The 21,526-nt window shown below is 37.5% G+C and overlaps 1 protein-coding gene across 2 annotated transcripts in view; it reads right to left on the bottom strand.

The window, feature by feature from the left end:
* The window catches only part of ATP8A1 (ATPase phospholipid transporting 8A1), a 268,521-nt gene that overhangs the window by 199,555 nt on the left and 47,440 nt on the right, over positions 1-21,526 (bottom strand). For both annotated transcript variants that reach the window (XM_025386297.1, XM_025386299.1), the window contains exons 5-6: positions 20,191-20,236; positions 4,565-4,605 (exon numbers count right to left, since the gene is read on the bottom strand). In XM_025386297.1, coding sequence (XP_025242082.1) covers positions 4,565-4,605; positions 20,191-20,236 — 87 coding nt within the window. The remainder of the gene's footprint in view (positions 1-4,564; positions 4,606-20,190; positions 20,237-21,526) is intronic.

Consider the following 21,526-nt stretch of genomic DNA (forward strand, 5'->3'; position numbering starts at 1 on the left):
GAAAACCATGGGCTTACTAAATGCTGAAGTTCCTACTAAAGCATGCTAACTCAATGAATGCTGAAGTTCTTTACTGTAAGGAAGGCAGGGAACTTAACTCCTTAGGATGCCTATGTTTAAGATCAATTTCTCAAAAGACATCCAAACACCTGTCTTTCCTTTTGGGTTCTGAGCTCCCAATACAGCATTCCCCTTCCAGTCTAGTGTGTGCATAAGACGAACCAAGAGAAGAAAAAGTCAAGATGACAAAAATGCTTTGATCATATATATTCTAATCAGAGGAATGTCATGATAAAGCAGTTTTAGTCCCCAAAATGCCAAAGTTAAGGAAATGTTTAGGGCTTTCAGTCCACTACCTACAGCCTTCTGAAGTCACTGATACTAGCAACATTGAAGATTATGTAAAATAGTAAGATTATCAGACTGCAACAGCCTTATTTAAAAATCCAACTATTGGCTGGGCGTGGTGGCTCACACTTGTAATCCCAGTACTTTGGGAGGCCAAGGCGGGTGGATCACCTGAGGTCAGGAGTTCAAGACAAGCCTGGCCAACATGGTGAAACCCCGTCTCTACCAAAAATACAAAAATTAGCTGGGCATGGTGGCGGGTGCCTGTAATCCCAGCTACTCAGGAGGCTGAGGCAGGAGAATCGTTTGAACCCAGGAGGCAGAGGTTGCAGTGAGTCGAGATCATGCCACTGCACTCCAGCCTGGGCAACAGAGCGAGACTCCGTCTCAAAAAAGGAAAGAAAAAAGAAAAAATACATACATATTGTGGTGGAAGCTTCATGCATTAAAGTGGCTTTACAGAGTAACTTTTACACATGCATTCAGCCCACCACGTCATGCTTCCCTAATAAGTCAGAAGAATATGTTGATTCCAAGATTCTTCTGCTAAATTATCCACCTGCATACATCTCAAAAACCTGTGAACAGTGTTAGCTGCACCTCATTGTAAAGAAATAATCTGTGGTGAGAGCAATGAAACCAGCAGCTTACAGTTCAGGCAGGAGTCACAATGTAGTTTCGTGTAGGGCTTTGTGATTACAATACTTTCTTTTAACACTATGTATCTGAAAGCTAACCTTTTGCAACAGGGAAAAGGTTTCAGGGCAGTAACTGGAGAGAGAAACCATTAACACCTCAGAGCTGCAGTCTGCCCAGCTGTGAATGATTAGATGTATGCTAGGCAAATTTGTAGGTCCTTTGAGGGCCATTGAAGAGCAACCACAGCAGCCACACATTTAGAAAGGCAGAGAAAGAGCCCTGAAGTAAAACCCATTTACACTAAGGTCTATCATATCACCTTGGCATGCAGATGACACTCTTGGTTCTGGTTTATTGATTTTATTTTTAATCGCACAAAATATCATATAAGCCAAAGAAAAGACTCGCCTCACAATCTTGTTATCCCAACAAGTAAGGCTGCTTTTGTGCCTGTTCACTTGTACAATGAACAATTTACAAAGCCAGTATTTCAGGGTACATAGTACTATTTTCTTTCACCTATGATTATATCTTATGATACATGAACCCTGATTTGTCTTGCTTGGTGCTTTAAGCTCACTACTTGGCATATGCACTCAATAAATACTTGTCAAATGAATAATTTTTTCTGTGTTGCTATACCATGTGACATTACAGATTTTACTTGTTACAAAATATGAGTATGCCATAATTTATAAAACCTTCCCTATTGTTGCATTTCCATATATTCTAGTTTTTTGCTATTGTAAGTAAATAATGCTACAATAAACATTTTTATACAAGTGGAGATATTCTCCAACTTTATGATTCTTTTCTTGGGATAAATTTCCAGAATCCCCTTTTTACAGTTCTCAATATAAATAGCCAAACTGCTTGTTCACAATAGGATGTAAATAATATATTTCATAAAAATAAAAAATCTGAAATACAAGTTTGTTTTTATTTATTGAATAGGTAGCAAATGAAACTTCAAGATGGTTTAAATTTGCAACTTTTATTAGGTTGAATATTATACTGAGTCTGATTATCATATTTCTGGTTTACTGTCAAGTTTTCTTTTTTATATAACAGTGATCTTAATCATTTGTCCTATTTGGTGCAAATATTTCACATAGCCTGCCTACTTATTTGTGGCAGTTTTTGTTGTATATTAGTTTTAAAATTTATATAACCTAATTCTATAGATTTTGAGATATTGTTCCTCTTCAAATATTAAAGCCTTTATTCTATTTGTATGTTTTCTAAAAACAATGTTTTAACATTTAACTCTTTTAGTCAGTTAAAATTTATTTTAGCATAGGTTGTGACTTAGTTATAAACTAAATATTCAAATGCTATTTCTTAAAATTGCTAATCTGTGACAGCATAATTCTTTAAAAAATAATTTTTGCCTTTTTCAAATATTAAACAGGCTTTATTTCAGGGCACTATATTTTATTCTACACTATTTAAATCTGCTCCATGTTATTCTACTCATCAATGTCTATTTTTGCAAACAATCCATAGTATTTTAGTAACTTTTGCTTTCACCTGTAGTTAATCTTAGCACACTGTTCATTTTTCCAACATATATTCTACTTTCTTAACTGTTTATTTTGGCAAATCAGACGAAAAATTTAGTCAATTCTTGAGGAAAATATAATAATTTCCCTGGGATTATATTACTTCATAATTTGGAATAAGTGATATTTCACTTTTAATTTTTCTGGGAATATGACATATTTGTAAATTTGTATGAATCTTGAATATCAAAGTTTGGATGCTTTCTTTACAAAGGTCATACACATATGTTAAATTTACTTGCAGGTATCCCATAAGGCCACTGGGAATGAGACCTCTTCCTCACTTTAGTTTCAAACTTGATGCTGCCAACTTAAAGAGTGATGTTAATTTTTGAATATTTTCATGATTTCATCACTGAACCAACTTTTAGTGATTCTAATTAGTTCTATAATTCTAATTATTAAATAACTTCAGCTCTTTTGGGCTGGATGACTTTGGCAACACTTTAAACTCTGTCTTTCTCTATCTCAAAATGGGATGCCCAGGTTAGGGGTGCCATTGACCTGTGAGATGACTGAAAATGCTATTATTATGGGTACTCCTGGCTGGTGATTTGTCTGTCAAAAATAGGAAGAGTAAGAGTTACAATAATCCAGGTAGGTTAGAATAATCTTGAAATAAAGATTGTTTATTAGGAAAATAAGACATTTTAAAGGTTTAGAGTGAAGTAGTACATTATTATCTCCCGACTTTCTATTTTCTGAGCAAGCAGCCTAGGTTATTTACTAGCATGCATATTTACATTAACTACCCTAACAACCCTAGCTAAAATAATATTTATAATAAAATTAAACTTATTATACTTGATTATATCCTACCTGATTATATCCTACCTATCTTCTTTCTAAAATGTTTAAATTCACAGGTGCCAGAAAAGAGTAGAAAATAAACTTATTTTGAAATTGCTTTTAGCATTTTTGTTCATTTTGTTATTCTGAAAAAGAGATTCCTGTCACAGAAATAAAGAAAGCACACCAAGGTATTTTCCTGTTTGTTGCTCTCATGTAGAAAACCAAAGAAAAAATAGCGGTCAATTTTCAACTATATGAAAGGGGAGATGTCAGTCTCTATTCTAGCCACTGATGGAAAATCAACAGAAATTTAATTAATTTTTGATTGGGGGGTACAAGGTATCCCCTGCAGAAATAAAAGATGACCATGACAAGGTAGAATCAAGGGCATGGACTTCAACCAGCTGGGAAGTACTGAAGTGCAAATAAACCATTGGTTACACTTCAATTGTCTTAGCAAGATATTGTCCTGTGAGATACACCTCTAGTGTCCTGGTAATCTCAGGAAATAAAGTGCCCTAAGAAGGGCAGCGCAGCCTCCAAAAAGTCTTTTACCAAGTTACCAAAGCTATTCATTTGCGGATGACTAGATTTTAAATCTTCTTCCAGAACTAAGGGAGAACTAACAAAAATTGCTTACCTTTTGAAAGGGAAGGCTGAAAATAATAAACACCTGAATAACATTTGTTAAATTATGACTTAACCTACTAACTGCCATGTTAGAGGTCCTATAAACATATTAACCTTTGATGTTATATAACTGATTTCATTAGAAAACAATGTTTAATTTGTAAGATTTTTGTTTTAAAGGAATCAGTGGTAAGCAAATGTAATTAGTCTCACTATATGAATTTGAAGTAAAATATGCAGAAGTAAAATATCAGAACTCAAATTCTTATTTTTACTTGGACAGTAGATGATTAAAGCAAAAAATTACAACACAAAACAGGTCATGGTTAAATAAAATCTATGAAAACAGTACTCAAAATATACTATGAAGAAAACAAAAAGTTCTGATATTATTTTTCAAAGTAAGTCTTTCTATAATATAGCAGAAATATTAAATGAATGTGACTGAAGACTCCATGTATGTTTATATTACTAAATAGCTTTTATATTAGTAAAATTCTTGACATTTACTTATATTATACAAAATATTATATCTACTAGAGTACACCGCTATGCATTTCTTCTCCTGGAACAAAAGAAAAATCAATGCATACCTTTTCCCAGTGGACAATTTCCCAAGCACCATTTCTCAAAACTGGAAAGAGAAAAGGTGACATTTTAAAGAAAATTTTTTACTGTGAAAAGGCCGTTTCTGATGAAATAATCATTTTAAACAAATATCTTCAGTCAAAATAACTAGTAGCAATTTTTATAGGCTAAAAATCTAATTTTGATAGCAAGAATATGTAAAATTACACAAGAATTAGAAACAACCAACGTATATTTTAGATCCCACAATAACATATCTATAACAGAGAGCAATCTCATTGGTGTTACCAAGGGCTTTCTTTAGCACACAGAGGAACTATGGGGCTCAGCTGGAGCTCAGCTGGAGGAGAAAGCCACAAAAATGGTGTGAAAAAGGAAGTGACAAGCTTAAAAACATTTCAGATGCTACAAGAGTAGCAATGTTTAAAAAGAAGAATCACAAGCACAGAGTAATAGATTTCTAATAGTTTAGTAAAAATTTAACACATAAAGCCAACATAGAATTTGCACCTTTAGGTTTATAGTAATGCAAAAAACAACCTAATTTTTTTCTTTTTTTTTTTTTTCCTTTTTTTTTTTTTTTTGAGATGGAGTTTCGCCCTGTCACCCAGGCTGGAGTGCAATGGCGCAGTCTTGGCTCACTGCAACCTCCACTTCCCAGGTTCAAGCCATTCTCCTGCCTCAGCCTCCCAGGCAGCTGGGACTACAGGCATGCGCCACCATACATGGCTAATTTTTGTATTTTTAGTAGAGACAGCATTTCACCATGTTGGCCAGGCTGGTCTCGAACTCCTGAACTCAAGTGATCTGCCTGCCTTAGCCTCCCAAAGTGCTTGGATTACAGGCGTGAGCCACTGCGCCTGGCCCTAAAAATCCAAATTTTCTATATTTGGTTTTTTTGGGGGAAAAAAAAAAGTAAAAGAATTAAATTATGATGGGGGGTAGGTATTTCTTAGGGTTTTGCTACTGCTTCACATCAGTAGGGTTACCCAGTATACATTTTTTTTTTCCTGTGATGTTATCTATAACACTGAGTGTGCTAATAAACACCAAAAAATAAAAATAAAAATAAAACAGGATAAGAGAGTATGTGAGGTAGCAAGCACAGCACTTAGTACTTAGGGAGAGAAATATGTCAAGGTCCATCAACAAATTATCCAGATATAAATTCCATGAGGGAAAAGCATTTAATATTTGTTTTAATATTACATTCCCTGGAAATAGCACAGTACCTGGCACATAGTAGCTACTCAGTAAATATTTGCAAAATGAATAATTCATAGGTACAAAAACATTTGATTCAGTTTCTTTTGATGTTGGGATAGATGAAGGCTGAACCCTTGAAAAGTATCACAATAATAATACCCAAAATGTTAAATAGCAAATTTAATATTAATTACAAACAAAAATGTTTTGAAATCAGTGTCACAAGATAAATTATTTAAATTAAAATATTATCTTTTTGTGTCTCTAAATTCCCTGAACATATGCATTGTGTCTTAACCATTTTTTATTTCTTGTACCTGCAGCACTTTTGGTATATAGGATATTCAGATGCTTATAAAACGAATGAATACCTCACAGTGCATTTTGGTGAATCAATTTTGTTAATTTTAAAAAAATAATAATTTCAAGCTAAATAGCTAAAATAAAGTATTTCCAGTATAATATCTTAACTGTATAAGTTAAAGTGCCAATTTTTACAGTACTTAAACAGGTATGGACCAAGGATCTAAAGCACAGGCACCTTAAATTGATCACTATCCGGAAACAAAACTCTAATGCCTGCAGAGCTCACCCAAACTGATCCCAGGAGTAAATCCCCTGCTCCACGTTGATCATGGAGCGTAGGGGTTTGGAGCTTCTGATCCGGAGTCAAAAGAGCCTCTGGTAGAAAAGCAAGAGGTGCTGTCTCTGACACAGTCCAACAGTATGTTCCTAAAAATCAGTCGTAACAAAGCATAAAGAATAAATGAGGGCCGGGCGCGGGAGCACACGCCTGTAATCCCAGCACTTTGGGAGGCTGAGGTGAGTGGATTACCTGAGGTCAAGCGTTCGAGACCAGCCTGACCAACATGGTGAAACCTGTCTCTACTAAAAAATACCAAAAAAATTAGCCAGGCATGGTGGCGCACACCTGTAGTCCCAGCTACTCAGGAGGTTGAGGCAGGAGAATGACTTGCACCTGGGAGGGGGAGGTTGCAGGGAGCCAAGATCATGCCACTTCACTCCAGCCTGGGTGACAGGGTGAGACTCCGTCTCAAAAAAAAAATAAATTAATAAAAAAATAAATGAGAGCACACTCCCCTTTAATCATGTAACCCAGTGGCTACAATATAATGAGAGAGATGGTAACAAAAAGAGATGGTAAAGTCCTGTTCCAATCAACTACACCCAAGATCAACTGACAGAATGACTGGGCTATCAGTTTGCATAAATTTAGAAAAAACTGGTCAATAGTGTCTAGAGCTCTTTATTGCCATTTACTTCCTTCTGATCCTATCTCATATTAGTAATCTCCCAGTTGTAATACTTAGTTTTTAAAAAAACTATCAGTGTCCAGTATTTCTAAAATCAAGATATTTGACATGACGAGTAAGACTTCAGATTAGACAGGATGAATAAGCTCCAGAGAACACACTATCTTCCTAGAATTTGATTTGGGTCTCAAGTCTTCCAATTCATGGACAAGTATCTTTCTCTATTTATTTACATCTTAATTTTTCTTAGATATGTTTTCTAGTTTTCTGTGAATGGGTCTTTCACTAGATTTAATTCTTGATATTTTATTTTTTTTCTTAATATCGTGAGAGTTACTTTTTATTCTATTTTCCAGTTGTTGGCAGTATTTAGAAATGTATTAAATTTTTGTACAATGAATGACCTTATCATCCTGTAATTTTGTTACATTCACCTATTAGTCTGGGTATAGTTTTTTTTAACCTTTGTTTTGTTGTTTCTGTAGCAATGCCTTTGAAGCGACTTAATTTCTCTTTGTTAACAATGCTGCATTATGATTTTTTGGCAGTTTTATTATGCTCATATGCCTCCCTGTTTAACCCTTTTTAAAACTCTTCCAGAAAAATGCCTTTGAAAATCTGGAATAATTTTTACTACTAAAAACATCCTGTTGATTTTTGATTTTGTGCCTCAATCATCTCAAAATCTGCCAATATTTTAAAATCTTCTCTACCATCATCAGCACCCCTAGTTCCAGGAACCACCCCCTCCCAACTGGATGTCTGTATTAGCCTCAGGCTAGTTTCCTGCATTCATTCTTAATCTCCTTCAAATTCAGTTTCTACAGTGTAGCTATAAGTATTATCTATGATGATTTTACATAAATGTAATAATTACATATTATTATGTATCAGTCCATACACACAAACTTGGGTCAACCCTTGCTCAGAACTCTTCAATTGGCTTCCCTAGGCTCAAAAAATAAATCCAAACATCTACAAGGCCTTTCATGAAGCAGCTCTTGCTCTTTCCCATCATTACTTCTTGGCACTCCCAACACGCCCTCCTTATGCCCTCTGTAGTGAGCGCACCATGCTCTCTGCTGTCTCAAATCCCGTGAGCATGTTTCCATGCCTAGAATTCTCTTTCCCTCCATCCTTACCTAGTTAACTTGTACACACACGTTAACTGTAAAATCTCAGCTTTAGATCTGAGAAAACTAAAACTGTAGATCTCAGCTTTAACAGCACTTTTTCAGGGGACATTGTGTTGACACCCAGTCCTTCCTCCTCACCCCCAAATCTAAATGAGCTCCGTGCACTTTTCCTTTAGAGCACTTATCACAGCATCACAGTTTTACTGTATACTTAATTAAATAGGATTATTTAAGGGCTGTCTCTTCCCCCAGATTGTAAGATCCATGACAAGAGAAACCTTCTCTATTATACTCACTCTTACTGTTCCAGTGTTATCACACAGCACACACCGACATAAAGGTGCTCAGTAAGTACTAGCTGGGTGGAATGCTGGATCCACTAATATTCGTATCTGTTATAGGATCATATGAGACCATTGTAACAGTTATAAATTTACTAAAGATACAACTCCACTACCTAGTAGGGCTCATGTTAAAAATAACATACACAGGACATTTAATAAATAGTTATATAGGAAAATACTTCGGCAGTTCCTCAAAAAGTTAAGCACAGTTACTACAGACCCAGAAATTCTACTACTAGGTATATACCCAAGTGAATGGAAAACATACGTTCACACAAAACTTGTATATGAATGTTCACCGAAACATTATTCATAATAGCCAAAGAGTAGAAGCAACCCAAATGTCTATCAACAACGAATCAATAAACAAAATGTGGTATAGCCATTAAACGGAATGTTATTCTGCCATAAAAAGAATTTAAGTACAGATACAACGACGTGACTGAATCCTGGAGATATGCTAAGTGAAAGAACCCAGACACAAAGGGCCACGTACTGTATGATCCCATGTACATAACATGCCAAGAACAGACAAATCCACAGAGACAAAAGGTAGGTTAGTGATTGCAAGGGACTCAAGGAAGAAAGAAAGACTGCTTACATGTATAGGGTTTCTTTTTGGATTGATGAAAATGTTCTAGAATTAAGGTTGCGGTGATCGGTGCATAACCTTGTGAATGCACTAAACACCGCTGAACTGTATCCTTCAACATAGTGAATTGCATGGTATGTGAACTATAACTGAATTAAAAAATAGCTATATAAAAAGATGCCAATGAACGATTTTAACATTTGCTTAAAATAGACATCTCAGTTTTATAAGTGACTGAACTAATTTTCAGTGCAAGCAGTTAGAAATGGTTATGCAACCTTCAGAGGCAGTAACACAAACTGTTCTCTGGTATCAGCTCAGGGCCACCCCTTCCAGCTCTGTAATTTAATCTAGCCCTCCTCAATATGCTGCGACTTTGCAGATGTTTGTTAGTTCACATGTAAAAATAGCCTTGATCCACTTTGTTGGGTTCCATTTAACACATGGGAAGTGTCACAACAGGCTTCTCATATCCAACAGATTATGCCAGAGTCTTCACTCAATAACGGATAGTGGAAGCCAGTGGCACTTACGTGGAAAACCGCCTCCAAAACTGCTGCACTTCTGCCGTCCTGCTCCAAATCTGCTTGACGCCTCCATCTTCTGTATGTGCTCATTTTCCCTCAACCTTGCTCCGATTAATTTTCTCTCCAGGTTTAAACTTATTTACCTCCTTTCTCCAACTGACCTTTTGCAAATCTTTGTCTCCAGTCAAGCAGTGCATTCTCCTCTCCACCCAAATGTTCCCTCTCAATTCATTATTGAAGAAATACTTAGAAAAATGTGGCATACTGCCCAAATGTACACATCTAAGAAACTTTTAAATACATATTCAATGTTTTCTACCAAATGACAAAATCAATACATACTTCCAGCAAGACAGGTATGTATACAAGGTAAAAGCTGACGTTCCTCTTCTCAAGGCCACTTTCTCACAGTAAGGAGTACTAACTGATGAATCCTTGCACACCTTCCTCTAGACAAACATGGACATTCCTGCTTTTTCTTTCCCTTTTAAAAATTTCTCTGCCACTTGGTTTTCCACTCAACATGCCATAAATACTTTAATGAAAAGCAGAGATATTTAATTCATTTTTGGAAAATACTCCATTGCACAGATGTGTCAATTACAACGGGTTGGATAATTAAGCGAACTCACAAGACTTCACAGGATGTATTCACAAAAGACTTTACTCAAGGCAAAGGATATGGTACAGCAGGAAAATGAAAGCCCACAAAAGCAGCAGAGGCCTGAGAGACTGATAGGTACAGCTCCCCCAGGAGCTCTTCTCTTCCATCCTCAACATGAATGTCGAAGCTCCATGGTATGTATGTGAAATCGGAATTTCAGGAAAGTCCAGGCAAGTTTCCAGTAGGGTCTTTTCCATCCTCTAGTTGACGGGCCAAGGCAAACTGTGTAGCCAGTAAAACTAGTTAAGCCATCAATCTCTGTATATGCTTAAACTAAGTAGAGAAGCTAGTCTTGGGTGGCTACAAGGGAGTTTCAAACCTTAAACAGCATATTATAAATCACTAGCTAGTCCGTCTCGTCCTTGTCTTAGGCAGTGTTCAGCATCACACTTCCAGGTGTCCTAGAGGTAGGCACAGAGCTGTCCTTGCCCTGTGTGAGACAACTCAGTTTTCCACAACAGCTGCATCATAAAGCATTCAACTATTCTCCCCCGGTGCAAATTCTCACTTCTATTTTTTTTCTACTACCACAGCAATGAAATATATTCACATGGTTATATCCTGTAAGATAGAATGCCCCAAAGAACATTGCTAACTCCGGGACATTTGAGTTTGCAGTTTCATCAGATACAACCAGATACTCAAGAATCTACAGCACTCCACACTTTTACCAGCAATGTATAAATTTCCACTGACTATAAACTGAGACAAGCACAAATTCAACAATTCCGTGAATTTTGTCAATCTGATGAGTATTTGATATTTATTCTGAAGGCTGTAGTGGTCTGGATTAATCAAAGTATAAATTACCTTTACATCCCTATGCTGCGTTGGAATCCTAACTAAATAGAGTAATGCTTCTTTGAAAGTATTATAGAACCTTGCTGCTCAACATTTGCTGCATGGGCCTGCTGCATCTGCAGTGCTGTAGGCTCCTTAGAAGTGAGAGCATACTTCTACCCCACCCCCCATTTGTTTTGTTCTTGAAATACAAAACCAGAACACAGAAATGAAGAAAGGAAATACACAAACTTGAGGCTAGCCTCATCTTGGAATATAGATGAGTATACTCTGTTGCAGTTAAAAGTCAGCTCACAAGATAAAAAAAAAAAGTTTCCGTACAAATCAAGACTTGAACACTGGCCAAGGAAACAAGTCAATCCTATAATTCATTGTTATCTTTCAGAACTGGTTCTTAAACACCCAGTCCTTGGAACAATGAAAATAAACACCACTACATGTTTTATGCCGGTGACTGAATTAGCAATCTAGCTATTTTTAAATCACCGACCTCCTCTGACCTGGCACTAACCTAAGTTTAGAGAAAGTAAGAAACTATGCCGGGCCTGTGATGAGCATTTAGGGTTGTTGGGCCAAAAGTAACAGAGCTGCTGTTCTGATTCCAGAGTTTTTGTTTTGTTTTGTTTTGTTTTTTTAAATGTATTCATTTCAGTAGAGAATTAGGTAAACCTCACAATACACAGCCAAGGCCAAAATTTTGTACATTTAGAATGTGTTCAAGAAACCAGTCACAATATAACCGGATTAGATTTCAACAAGGAAGTGACTGTGTTCCTCCAAATAACCTTCATTTAGGAAGATGACATTCCTCCAATATATGGAAAGCGTTAAGAAGGTGAGCCTAGCAGAGATGATTAAAGAAGCCTGGTGAAGGGGAGTAGGAATAAGTTATGACAGAATTGTCAGAATGGCCGGTGGTGCCTTGACAGCTCATTGTTTTAAATGCAAAACTCCTCCACCACATCTTTCCAGTTCCAACCAAACACACCTGCTATAGTTTTCAAACAGCCTAATTAGTCTGACAGTCCCGCCACGCCAAGGAGAGCTCAGACAATTACCTCAAAGGTAACTTGTTTTTATTTAGCAGGATACAAGGTAACAGCTTTGTTGTAATAGGTTTCTTTTTTGAAATGAAAACATTCTGTTAAAGTACATTTGGAATTCCTCAATCAAAGGCCCTGGAGGGAGTGGCCAGTTTCTCAGGACTCAATCAAATATTGCACAGGTGCAGGTGCTAACTTACACTCTAACACCAGCTTCTCTGAGAGAAGCACGCCACCCACCCACCACCCAATCAGAATGGTCTACTGCTGGGGCCACTGCCGAAAGTGTCACTGGGGGCCCTACCTGGGAAATAATATCTTTTTTTTTTTTTTTTTGGAGATAGAGTCTCGCTTTGTCGCCCAGGTTGGAGTGCAGTGGCACAATCTCGGCTCACTGTAACCTCCACCTCCTAGGTTCAAGCAATTCTCCTGCCTCAGCCTCCTGAGTAGCTGGGATTACAGGTGTGCGCCACCACGCCTGGCTAATTTTTGTATTTTTAGTAGAGATGGGGTTTCATCATGTTGGTCAGGCTGGTCTTGATCTCCTGACCTCATGATCCACCGACCTTGGCCTTCCAAAGTGCTGGGATTACAGGTGTGAGCCACCACTCCCGGCCTATCATTTCTTAAGTGAGTAACAAGAGGCAAGTCATCCAAAAAGACAACGGACACTACTGTTGTCATAGAGGAAAAGTAAAACCACAGAAAATGTAGTGTGCTCCACTTCCTTTCTCTGAGTCAGCATTTAAGAGGAATTTTAGGTCATCAAGGACTGGAGTACAGCTGAGACTATGGCTTTGACTGGGGCAAAGAAGGAAAGCCAATATGCCAACATTAAAACATTATTTTATTCACTATATAGACTCTTACTTCCAAAGACAACTTTAACTCAAAAGTCTCAGTGTGGCACAAACTGACACGGCACAGGAAGAGTCTCTTGTATAAACTTGCCTATAAAGGTTACATTAAACCACCGGGTGCTTGGCTGAACCATTAGTGTCCACTGACACAAAAGACAAAGGAAACTTCCTGGATTCCTCTTTCAACCATGTAATACATATAATAATACATATATTGATGTCCAATTGGTTGATACTACTTCTATCACCTCATTTATACAACCTTTAAATGAGTTGTCCTAAAAGTATGACCCCCTCACCCGCAGTGTCACTGAGAGTTTAAAAATGAAACTCTGGGTCCCCACTCCAGGCCTACAGAAAGTCTAGGTGTGAGTCCCAGCAATCTGTGTTTTAACAAAAGCTCCAGGGGATTCTGACGCACAAATCTGAGAATGAACGGCTTATTAAAAATCAATATAGGTGGCACAATGTGATCGGAGCACAAAGACCAGCAAGACCCTGTTCTCAAAATGCTTTCCCTTATTCCTGCCCAGTCATGAGTCCCTCACTTTTTCCTCTGCTTAACTGAGAAATTCCTTGAAAGAAAAATCTCCCTCCACTGCCTCACCCATCAGTCATTCCACAACTCCTTGTGATCTGGCTTCAGTTTTCAGAGCTCCACAACTACTCTCTAGTTAAGAAAAATGAACAATGGCTACTTCTTTTAAATGCTGGATTTAGTGGGTGTCTCAGTCCTGGTCTTTTGATTTGCCAGCACTTGGTATTTGACTGGGTTTCTCTCCATTGCCAGGTCCAGTTGAATCTACCCACTGTGTGCTCTCCTTTGTCTTCTAATTGACACAGCCTGTCCCCCCTCCTTAATAAGAAAATCAATCTCTCTGTGCCTCTCCCTGCCACCTTTCCATACAGCCATCAAATTCTTTCAAAAGTACAAGTGGAAGCCTATCCATACTTTTCAGAATTCCATCCAAATTCCTCACCCTGGTTTTCAAAAGACTCCGAAAAATGACCCTTACTTGCCTCCCTGTCCCTGCACTTCATTGTTTCATGACATGGATTCTATGCCCTGGCCAAAACAGACTATTGCTATTTCCAGAGTACATCTCATGTCTTCCCACTTCCACAGTAATGCTCATATTAGTCCTTTCACCCTGCATCACTCACAGTTACTACCCTGATATCTGCTTACCAAAGTTCCATTCTTAATTTCATGAACCCCTCAAATGGCATTTTGGAATCCCTACATCTCTCATTTGGCACTTTTTTTTTTTTTTTTACTTTGAATTCTATCAGTCTGCATCTTATCTTCCCTACAAGACTATAATTTCCTGTAGGGCGAGCATGATTTGTTTCTCTCTGCATTTTCTACACAGGGTCCTACACGAGAAAGATGTTCAGTAAAGACTTTCTGAAGTAAAATAACAAATGTTCTAACTTTGAATCATACCCATTTTCCCCAGAAAATACGTTAATACAACCTATTTGGGTGTGGCAAAAACAGGAGAGAGAAAAATTCCCATGAAAGCAGACTACCTGGTTTAAATTTAAAAATAAAAGACAATGTGAGTGGAGTACGCCCACACAGGAATAAAGTGCAGAGCCAAGTCATAAAGCCAACCATAAAATCAGTCCTCTCACTTTAACCATCTTCCCACTTTACCTCAATGGGTTTCGCTCCTTTGTGTGCAACTTTTAAAAATAAAAAAAGAAAGACAATCTGGAGCTGTCTTTCCCCACAAATATCTCCCCTCCATCCACAGCTACTGCTGAAGACATCTACCCAGTTCAATGGTTAGATCTTAGTATTTGCATAAAACTCAGATCTTTGTGATAATCTGAAAATATTAAAAATCTTATAGGTGTCTGAAATTACTTAGGCCATAAATATGCTTAATTCTAAGTCCCTAGGATCACTGAAACACTACTTTCTAAAAACCATTTATAGGTAAGCCAACATACATGTGGCAGGGGGTATGTTCAGGTCTACTGAACGGATCAGATGTGGGGGTACCTCCAGAGAGACAAAAAGGGAGCAACGCTTTTTTGGCAGGCAAGAAATGTATAGCTATTTTAAGTCCCTTAGCATAATACATCCCTTTGAACAGCACTGAAATGAATTGAACCAGATGAACTCTGCCTTGTTAGTAGGTCATTTAATGCTTAACAACCTGAAACACATTCAATCCACATCAACTTAACACCTTTTTCACAAAGGACTTTAAAGGTGAAATGGTTTCCTGTGGGAGATGAGCAACTACGTGCCCTGCAGGGAAGTAGTCTTGTTAGTGGCTCTCAGCCATCACTCACTCAACTCCATTCAGAAAAGGCTGATTGATGTAGCTCTGGAGAAGGAAGATATAGGTGAATATGAGTCGATTTATTATTTTTAGCTATGTGCCTAGTTTAAAAGAATTTCATGTGACCCTTTTCTAAATAATTAGAACAAAACTGCTTTATTACTTATTCTAATCTAATGCTTAGTATCATAATAAAATAAGGCACAATATTAAACAACGTAGCCTTCATTCAACTATAGCATCAAACCAGTTGATCAATGGGCTGCCAAGGATTGCAGCTCTATCCTCCACACATTCTCATATGAATGTATACAGAATGTATACAGACCATACTCCAGGGAATACACCTGGGTTTTAAAAAAGCAAATTTACTTGTTAGGAAGCACTTACAAATTTTCCCAAATACCTTAGTTTGTACCTGAACTCCATCCTTTCCTAGGCCTCCATGCTGTGGTTTTAGATGAAGCTGTCATTCCACTTGAAATATTGGCAAACTAGCCATCATGGCGTTTCATAAGAAATGACAGCATATTTTTACCAGTTAAAATGAAAACTAGCTCAGTCACCACAATAAATTCATATGGGGATTGGCTTCAATGTACATATTAGAGTAACAATGATAAATTTGTATTTATAAATTTCTGCACAGATACATTTGGCAGAACAACTCATCTCAGAGAAAACAATGAGAGATGGTCTCTCACGTGTGTGTGTAGACACATGGAGGAGGCTGTGCCAAAATCTGAGTTCAAATATCGAGGGAAGAGGTCAGAGGAAATGAAAGGTTAGATACAAGGAAAATGAGGGCATTCTCAACAGGGCAGTGCTTTGAGTAGTGGAAGGGATCAGCAGACAAAGTATTGTGTTCACAGAAGGTGAAGCAAGGGTTAAATAATCTAATGACTTTGACAGAGAAGATAAAAAAGTGGCAAGAACTTCTGCCATATTATTTTATCAGTGACTATGAAAGTCTGGGACACAGTGTGATGAAAATACTGCTTTTCATCTTATTTGCACTCCAGATAATGAATTTTCAGGAAGGCTTCTTTCGATTTCCAGTCTTTCTTCTTCCTTTATTATGTAGACTCAAGTATTTATCCGGAGAGTGGTTTATTTACTCGTTCATTTACCATGCACATGGAGAGTACCTGCTAAGACAGGCCCCTCGTCTGGGAGCTATTGGGAACACAAAGCTGAGTAAGAGTCAGACCTTCAATCTGTAGTGTTCCTATCTAGTATGCACAAACCATCACACGACAAAAATCCTGGAGCAAAGAGAAGCAGCCACCATGCTCTGCGCAGAGTGGACCCATAAAACTCATCAAGACTCACTCACATCCCTGGACTTCTGAGCGTCAATCTACTCTGTCCTCCCTCTGCAACCAGGTTCTTGGAAAACAATACACAATTTTACACTCGTCAGGTCACTGAATCATCAACCAAACCAGCTTATATATCTCTGGGGCAAGCCTTGTTTCCAAAAGTGGTGTTGACAACCGTGAGGTTCTGAGTTAGGTCTCAGCTCCATAATTCAATCCCTGATTGAGTTAATTTATCAGAGAAAACAGGGCATCCAATAAGCACCAGTTTTCAGTTAAATGGTTGAAAATGTTGGAAATAAAATGACAAGTTTATATTTCCGATGTTGCTAAGAAATGAGAGGGTTACCCTCTGATGCCTCACATAAGGAGAGAAAATATTCATTTTTCTGTGAATATAAAAGGGTTAACATTTGACTGAGGGAAAAATGTCTCTTACACATTATGTGGACTTGATAAACATTGACAAAATGAAAATTTGAGTTGGATGCTTCAGATGTCCGTCAAAAATTAATTACCTGTCAAAAATACTCCTCCCAATACTCCTCCCTCCCCACTCCTATACACCCACTTCTGCCTCAATTCAGAAAAGCAAATTGAATTTCATTCTGGTCTAATAACAGATGGCTTTCATGCTAAGCAATCTGAATTATCTGACAGCAAACAGTATCCTACTTGAACATTTTTGTTATCTCCTATCAACTGCCAAACCAAGAAGACCAATACTCAAAGGCAGCAAAGGGGAAAACAAAAATATACCATTCTCTTAGGAAACAAATTCAACTACCAACATCAAAGCCATAATTTCTTGGATATGGGACTTAATACAGTCTGAAGGAAAGTACAGTCCTTCAATATCCCTGAGGGATTAGTTCCAGGATCTCCCATGGATACAAAAATCCATGGATGCTCAAGTCCCTTAATTAAACTGGTGTGGTATTTTTTCATATAACCTATGCATATCTTTTCATATACTTTAAATCATCTCTAGATTACTTACAAAACCTAACACAACATAAATAGTAAATATGTAAATAGCTATGTAAATAGTTGTTATACTATATTTTTAAATTTGTATTTTTTTATTGTTGCAGTTTTTTTTTTTTTTTTTAAAGATTGAGTCTCTCTCTGTCACCTAGGCTGGAGTGCAGGGGCACAGTCTCGGCTCACTGCAACCTCCGCCTCCTAGGTTCAAGCAATTCTCCTACCTCAGCCTCCCAAGTAGCTGGGATTACAGGGGCCTGCCACCACCCCCAGCTAATTTTTGTACTTTTAGTAGAGATGGGGTTTTGCCATGTTGGCCAGGCTGGTCTCGAACTCCTGACCTCTGGTCATCCACCCACCTCTGCTCCCAAAGTGCTGGGATTACAGGCATGACCCAGTGCGCCCAGCCTTGTTGGATTTTTTGTTTTTTGTTTTTTTCTATTTTTGATCTTCAATTGGTTGAATCTTAGGATGAGAAACCTACAGATATGGAGTGTATTCTGTTGACTAAAATGGCTTTTATAGCTAAGCCCTAATATTTTATTTTTGAATTGAGTTTTATATACATTTATTATAGAAGCTTTTCCTCTCACTTGCCTACTCTTGTATTTAGCCATAGGGCCAATCCTGTTAATCTATGAAGGGGACTCATGAACCAAGATGGATAGTCAAGAAATACAATTTTATCTGAATGGTAGACAAAGGAATTTTTTTTTGGAGGTTGGCAAGTACGCAGAAGGGTGGAGCAGCCGTGTGGTAGCCCAAAATCATCATAGCTATGATGACCACACCTCCACTGTACTATGCTGACTTCTTGAGCCAAGGCTTGAAAATCAGTAACTGCCAGTCACTGAACATAGAAGCCCTCGGATACAAGATACATTATGCATTGGAAAAGCATTTATGTACTTCTGTTTCAAAAGCTGTTGCTAAATTTTCTAAGCAGTATGGCAACAAATGCAAAAACTGCATATTGCCAAAAATACCAGGCTTGAAACATCTGGATTTTTTCCCTTTCAGTTCCTGTGTTTGTCCCTTCACAACTAAACTCCTGGAGTAGCTCTGTCCCAGGCTTCTAACAGTCCCTTACTCCAGTTCATTCTGCCTTACATCTTTAACCCACATGCTCGGCCTGTCTCATTTTGGCTCATAAACCTTCAACAGTGTCTCAGTATCCACAAGAAATGTTGAAATCCCCTTGGCTTAGCATTCAAGATCCTATACAATTCAACCTCAGCCTACCCTTTAAATCATGATTTTGTTTCTCTCTGATGCGAATCTCCTTTCTGCATCTGGCAGTCTAATAATGATTTAGCAAAGCAGTCCTACAGTCTTCTTATTTTCCGGAAAAACCCCTCCTCCTCCTTTCCCACTCAACCCACACATAAAAATATCTTCTCCATTCCTCTCTGTTCATCCAGTGTCCTCCTAAAATTCAAGATCTAGCTCATGATACACCACAATTTTCTCTCCTTACCAATTTTTATAGCACTTGACATAGAAACCATGATTTGCCACAAAAATCTGAAGAGAACTGAGATCATGTAGTCCAAATCCTTCATCTTCCACACAGATCATCTCTTTGCACTTTTACATGTTTTTACACGGACCTATTTCAACAAATATGTTATAAGCTCTTCATAAGTTGTAAGCTGAAGTTCCCATCTTATACTTTCTTATATGTTCCATAATAAAATAATCGCAGTAAATATTTTGCAAATTTATTAGGTTAATTAGTAAATATATCGTCCTTAAGTGTATTAAAAATCGGCATATAATGCCTATTGTGGGAGGTGGCGAAAAAGAAGCAGGGAATTTTGACAGGACTCCATAGAAATATTAGCAGTATAAAAATAGTCTTCCTAAATATCAGATAATGTTGGCAGACATCACTGATCCTCACCGCATCAAAGAACTTCAGAGACGAGATTCTCAGATGGGGCAAACTCATTCAGAGATGAGCTAAGATGTCTGTTTCTCACACTCCTGGGCATTTAAAAACAAAATCTTAGAACATGACAGCCCATTTGCTTGTATTAAAGATCATTTTGGTTTTGGCTGTATCAAAATGAGCCCCACCCAAAAAGAGCTGTGCCAAAATGCCATGCACTGTACAGAAGCAGGCCTGGTTGTATTTGTTTTATTTCTGGAGTGTCTGTCATCTGCATGTATAACTCAGAGTGTTTCCAAAATGCTTTTCACTCAAGTGACATCACATGAGCTTATTTTCTATACATCTTTTCTAGAATAACATCTGTAGATTACAAACAAAATAAAGACACTTTATAATATTAAACACTGTCAAAACAACTGCAGACTTTTATGGACTATATTTGAGAGAATATTGCTATGACACACTTAAATATATTTAAAATGTTGGCTTTCAAAAGTATTATCACTATAAATCACTCTAAAGTGAGTTTAAGTGTCATCCTAACAAATGCCACAAAGCAAAAATCAATCTGCCCCAAAACAAAAACTTGAGATGCACAGTATTTGCAATTGGATTATATGTAATTGAAGTGTTTGTATATACCACAAGTGGGTTTGACAAATATGAGAAAAAAACATGTAAAATTCCTACCTTGCGTTTGTTTCTTGTTCACTGCATTATCGGCTTTATGTCGTTTCTAAGGTTTAAAAGCAAAAAGAACAACTATGAAAATGTGAATGACATTACTAAAACAAGAGAACACTCATACCAAAAAAGATTTAGCTTATGTTTCTCAAGGTTTTTATCCTTTCTCATTCATGTCAACGTTAAAGTATGCATTGCTGGGGGAATGGTGATGGGAAGAATTGGAGCATACCTAGGAATTTTAAAACTGAAAGAACAATTCCCAGTATCTCCATACAGTGCCCCTCTTCTGAGAGCACAAGTTTGTGGTCCTCACGAGGATCTTACCTCAGCACATAGGTAGGATTAAAATTTTAATGTACTAGAAAAGTATGAAAGGTTGATTTAGTATTTTGCTTTAATAACTCACTTTAAAAAGGAGATTGCCTGAGAGAATTATCTATAAGAACTACCGTTTAATAATGGTATTGAAATATTTTCAGCTTCTTACAAAATTCATTACCAAATTAAGCTGAGCACATCCTCTATAATTCAATGATGTGCTGATGTTTGTCAATGACTTGAACCAACAACGTCTACCATTGACATATAGACTCTCCTGTTCACTGCTCTCCTGCATTTCCTCCTCTCACCACTTGCAACCGAAAGCCACTGAATTACATAATCTCATCATATTTTCCTTCCTCCCAAGAGCACCTACAAAATTACACAATAAGGAAGTGAGTCAGTCTAAGTCTAGGTAAGTTTAAAGAGTTGCATAAGCCAAGGTTTTACAGCAGTGGGTAAGAAAAAGAAACAGAAGGTCAGAGGAAAGGTGAGAATCTGAGTGGCCAGGGAAGCTTATTTTCTCTCCGGTTCACCTAGAGGTTTTCATCTAAACTTACAGCATCGAGTATAACTCATCGAACTCTTAACACTGCAGAAGAGTGCTTAGTGTAACTAACTCTGTTTGCTCAAAGATCCTGTCATGTAAAGCCTGAAGTTGAATTTAGTTGTGCATACCTGACTATAATATGGGTTGGAACAAATGTAAAACAAATGAGTTCCTAAGTTTTCCATTTGAGAAAAAATACAGTTTTCAGAATCACCGTGCACATATGAAAACACTGCAAGAGAAAAATCTAGAGGTGTGGATTAGCACTCCTCCAGGATATGGCAACACCCAAGAGGAACAGATAAGAGCTGGCAGTGTACACCCAGTTCGTGGAAACAATCAGCTACTGAACTGCACAAAATACGAACAAAACATTCAAAATGCCTCTGCGAAAGAATTATTGAGAATGATTCTACCCACATAGACATGCAGGAACACAATTAGAACTCCTTTTCAGTATAAAATACT

The sequence above is a fragment of the Theropithecus gelada genome, chromosome 5, assembly GCF_003255815.1.
Source record: "Theropithecus gelada isolate Dixy chromosome 5, Tgel_1.0, whole genome shotgun sequence".
In the NCBI taxonomy this organism is placed as follows: Eukaryota; Metazoa; Chordata; class Mammalia; order Primates; family Cercopithecidae; genus Theropithecus; species Theropithecus gelada.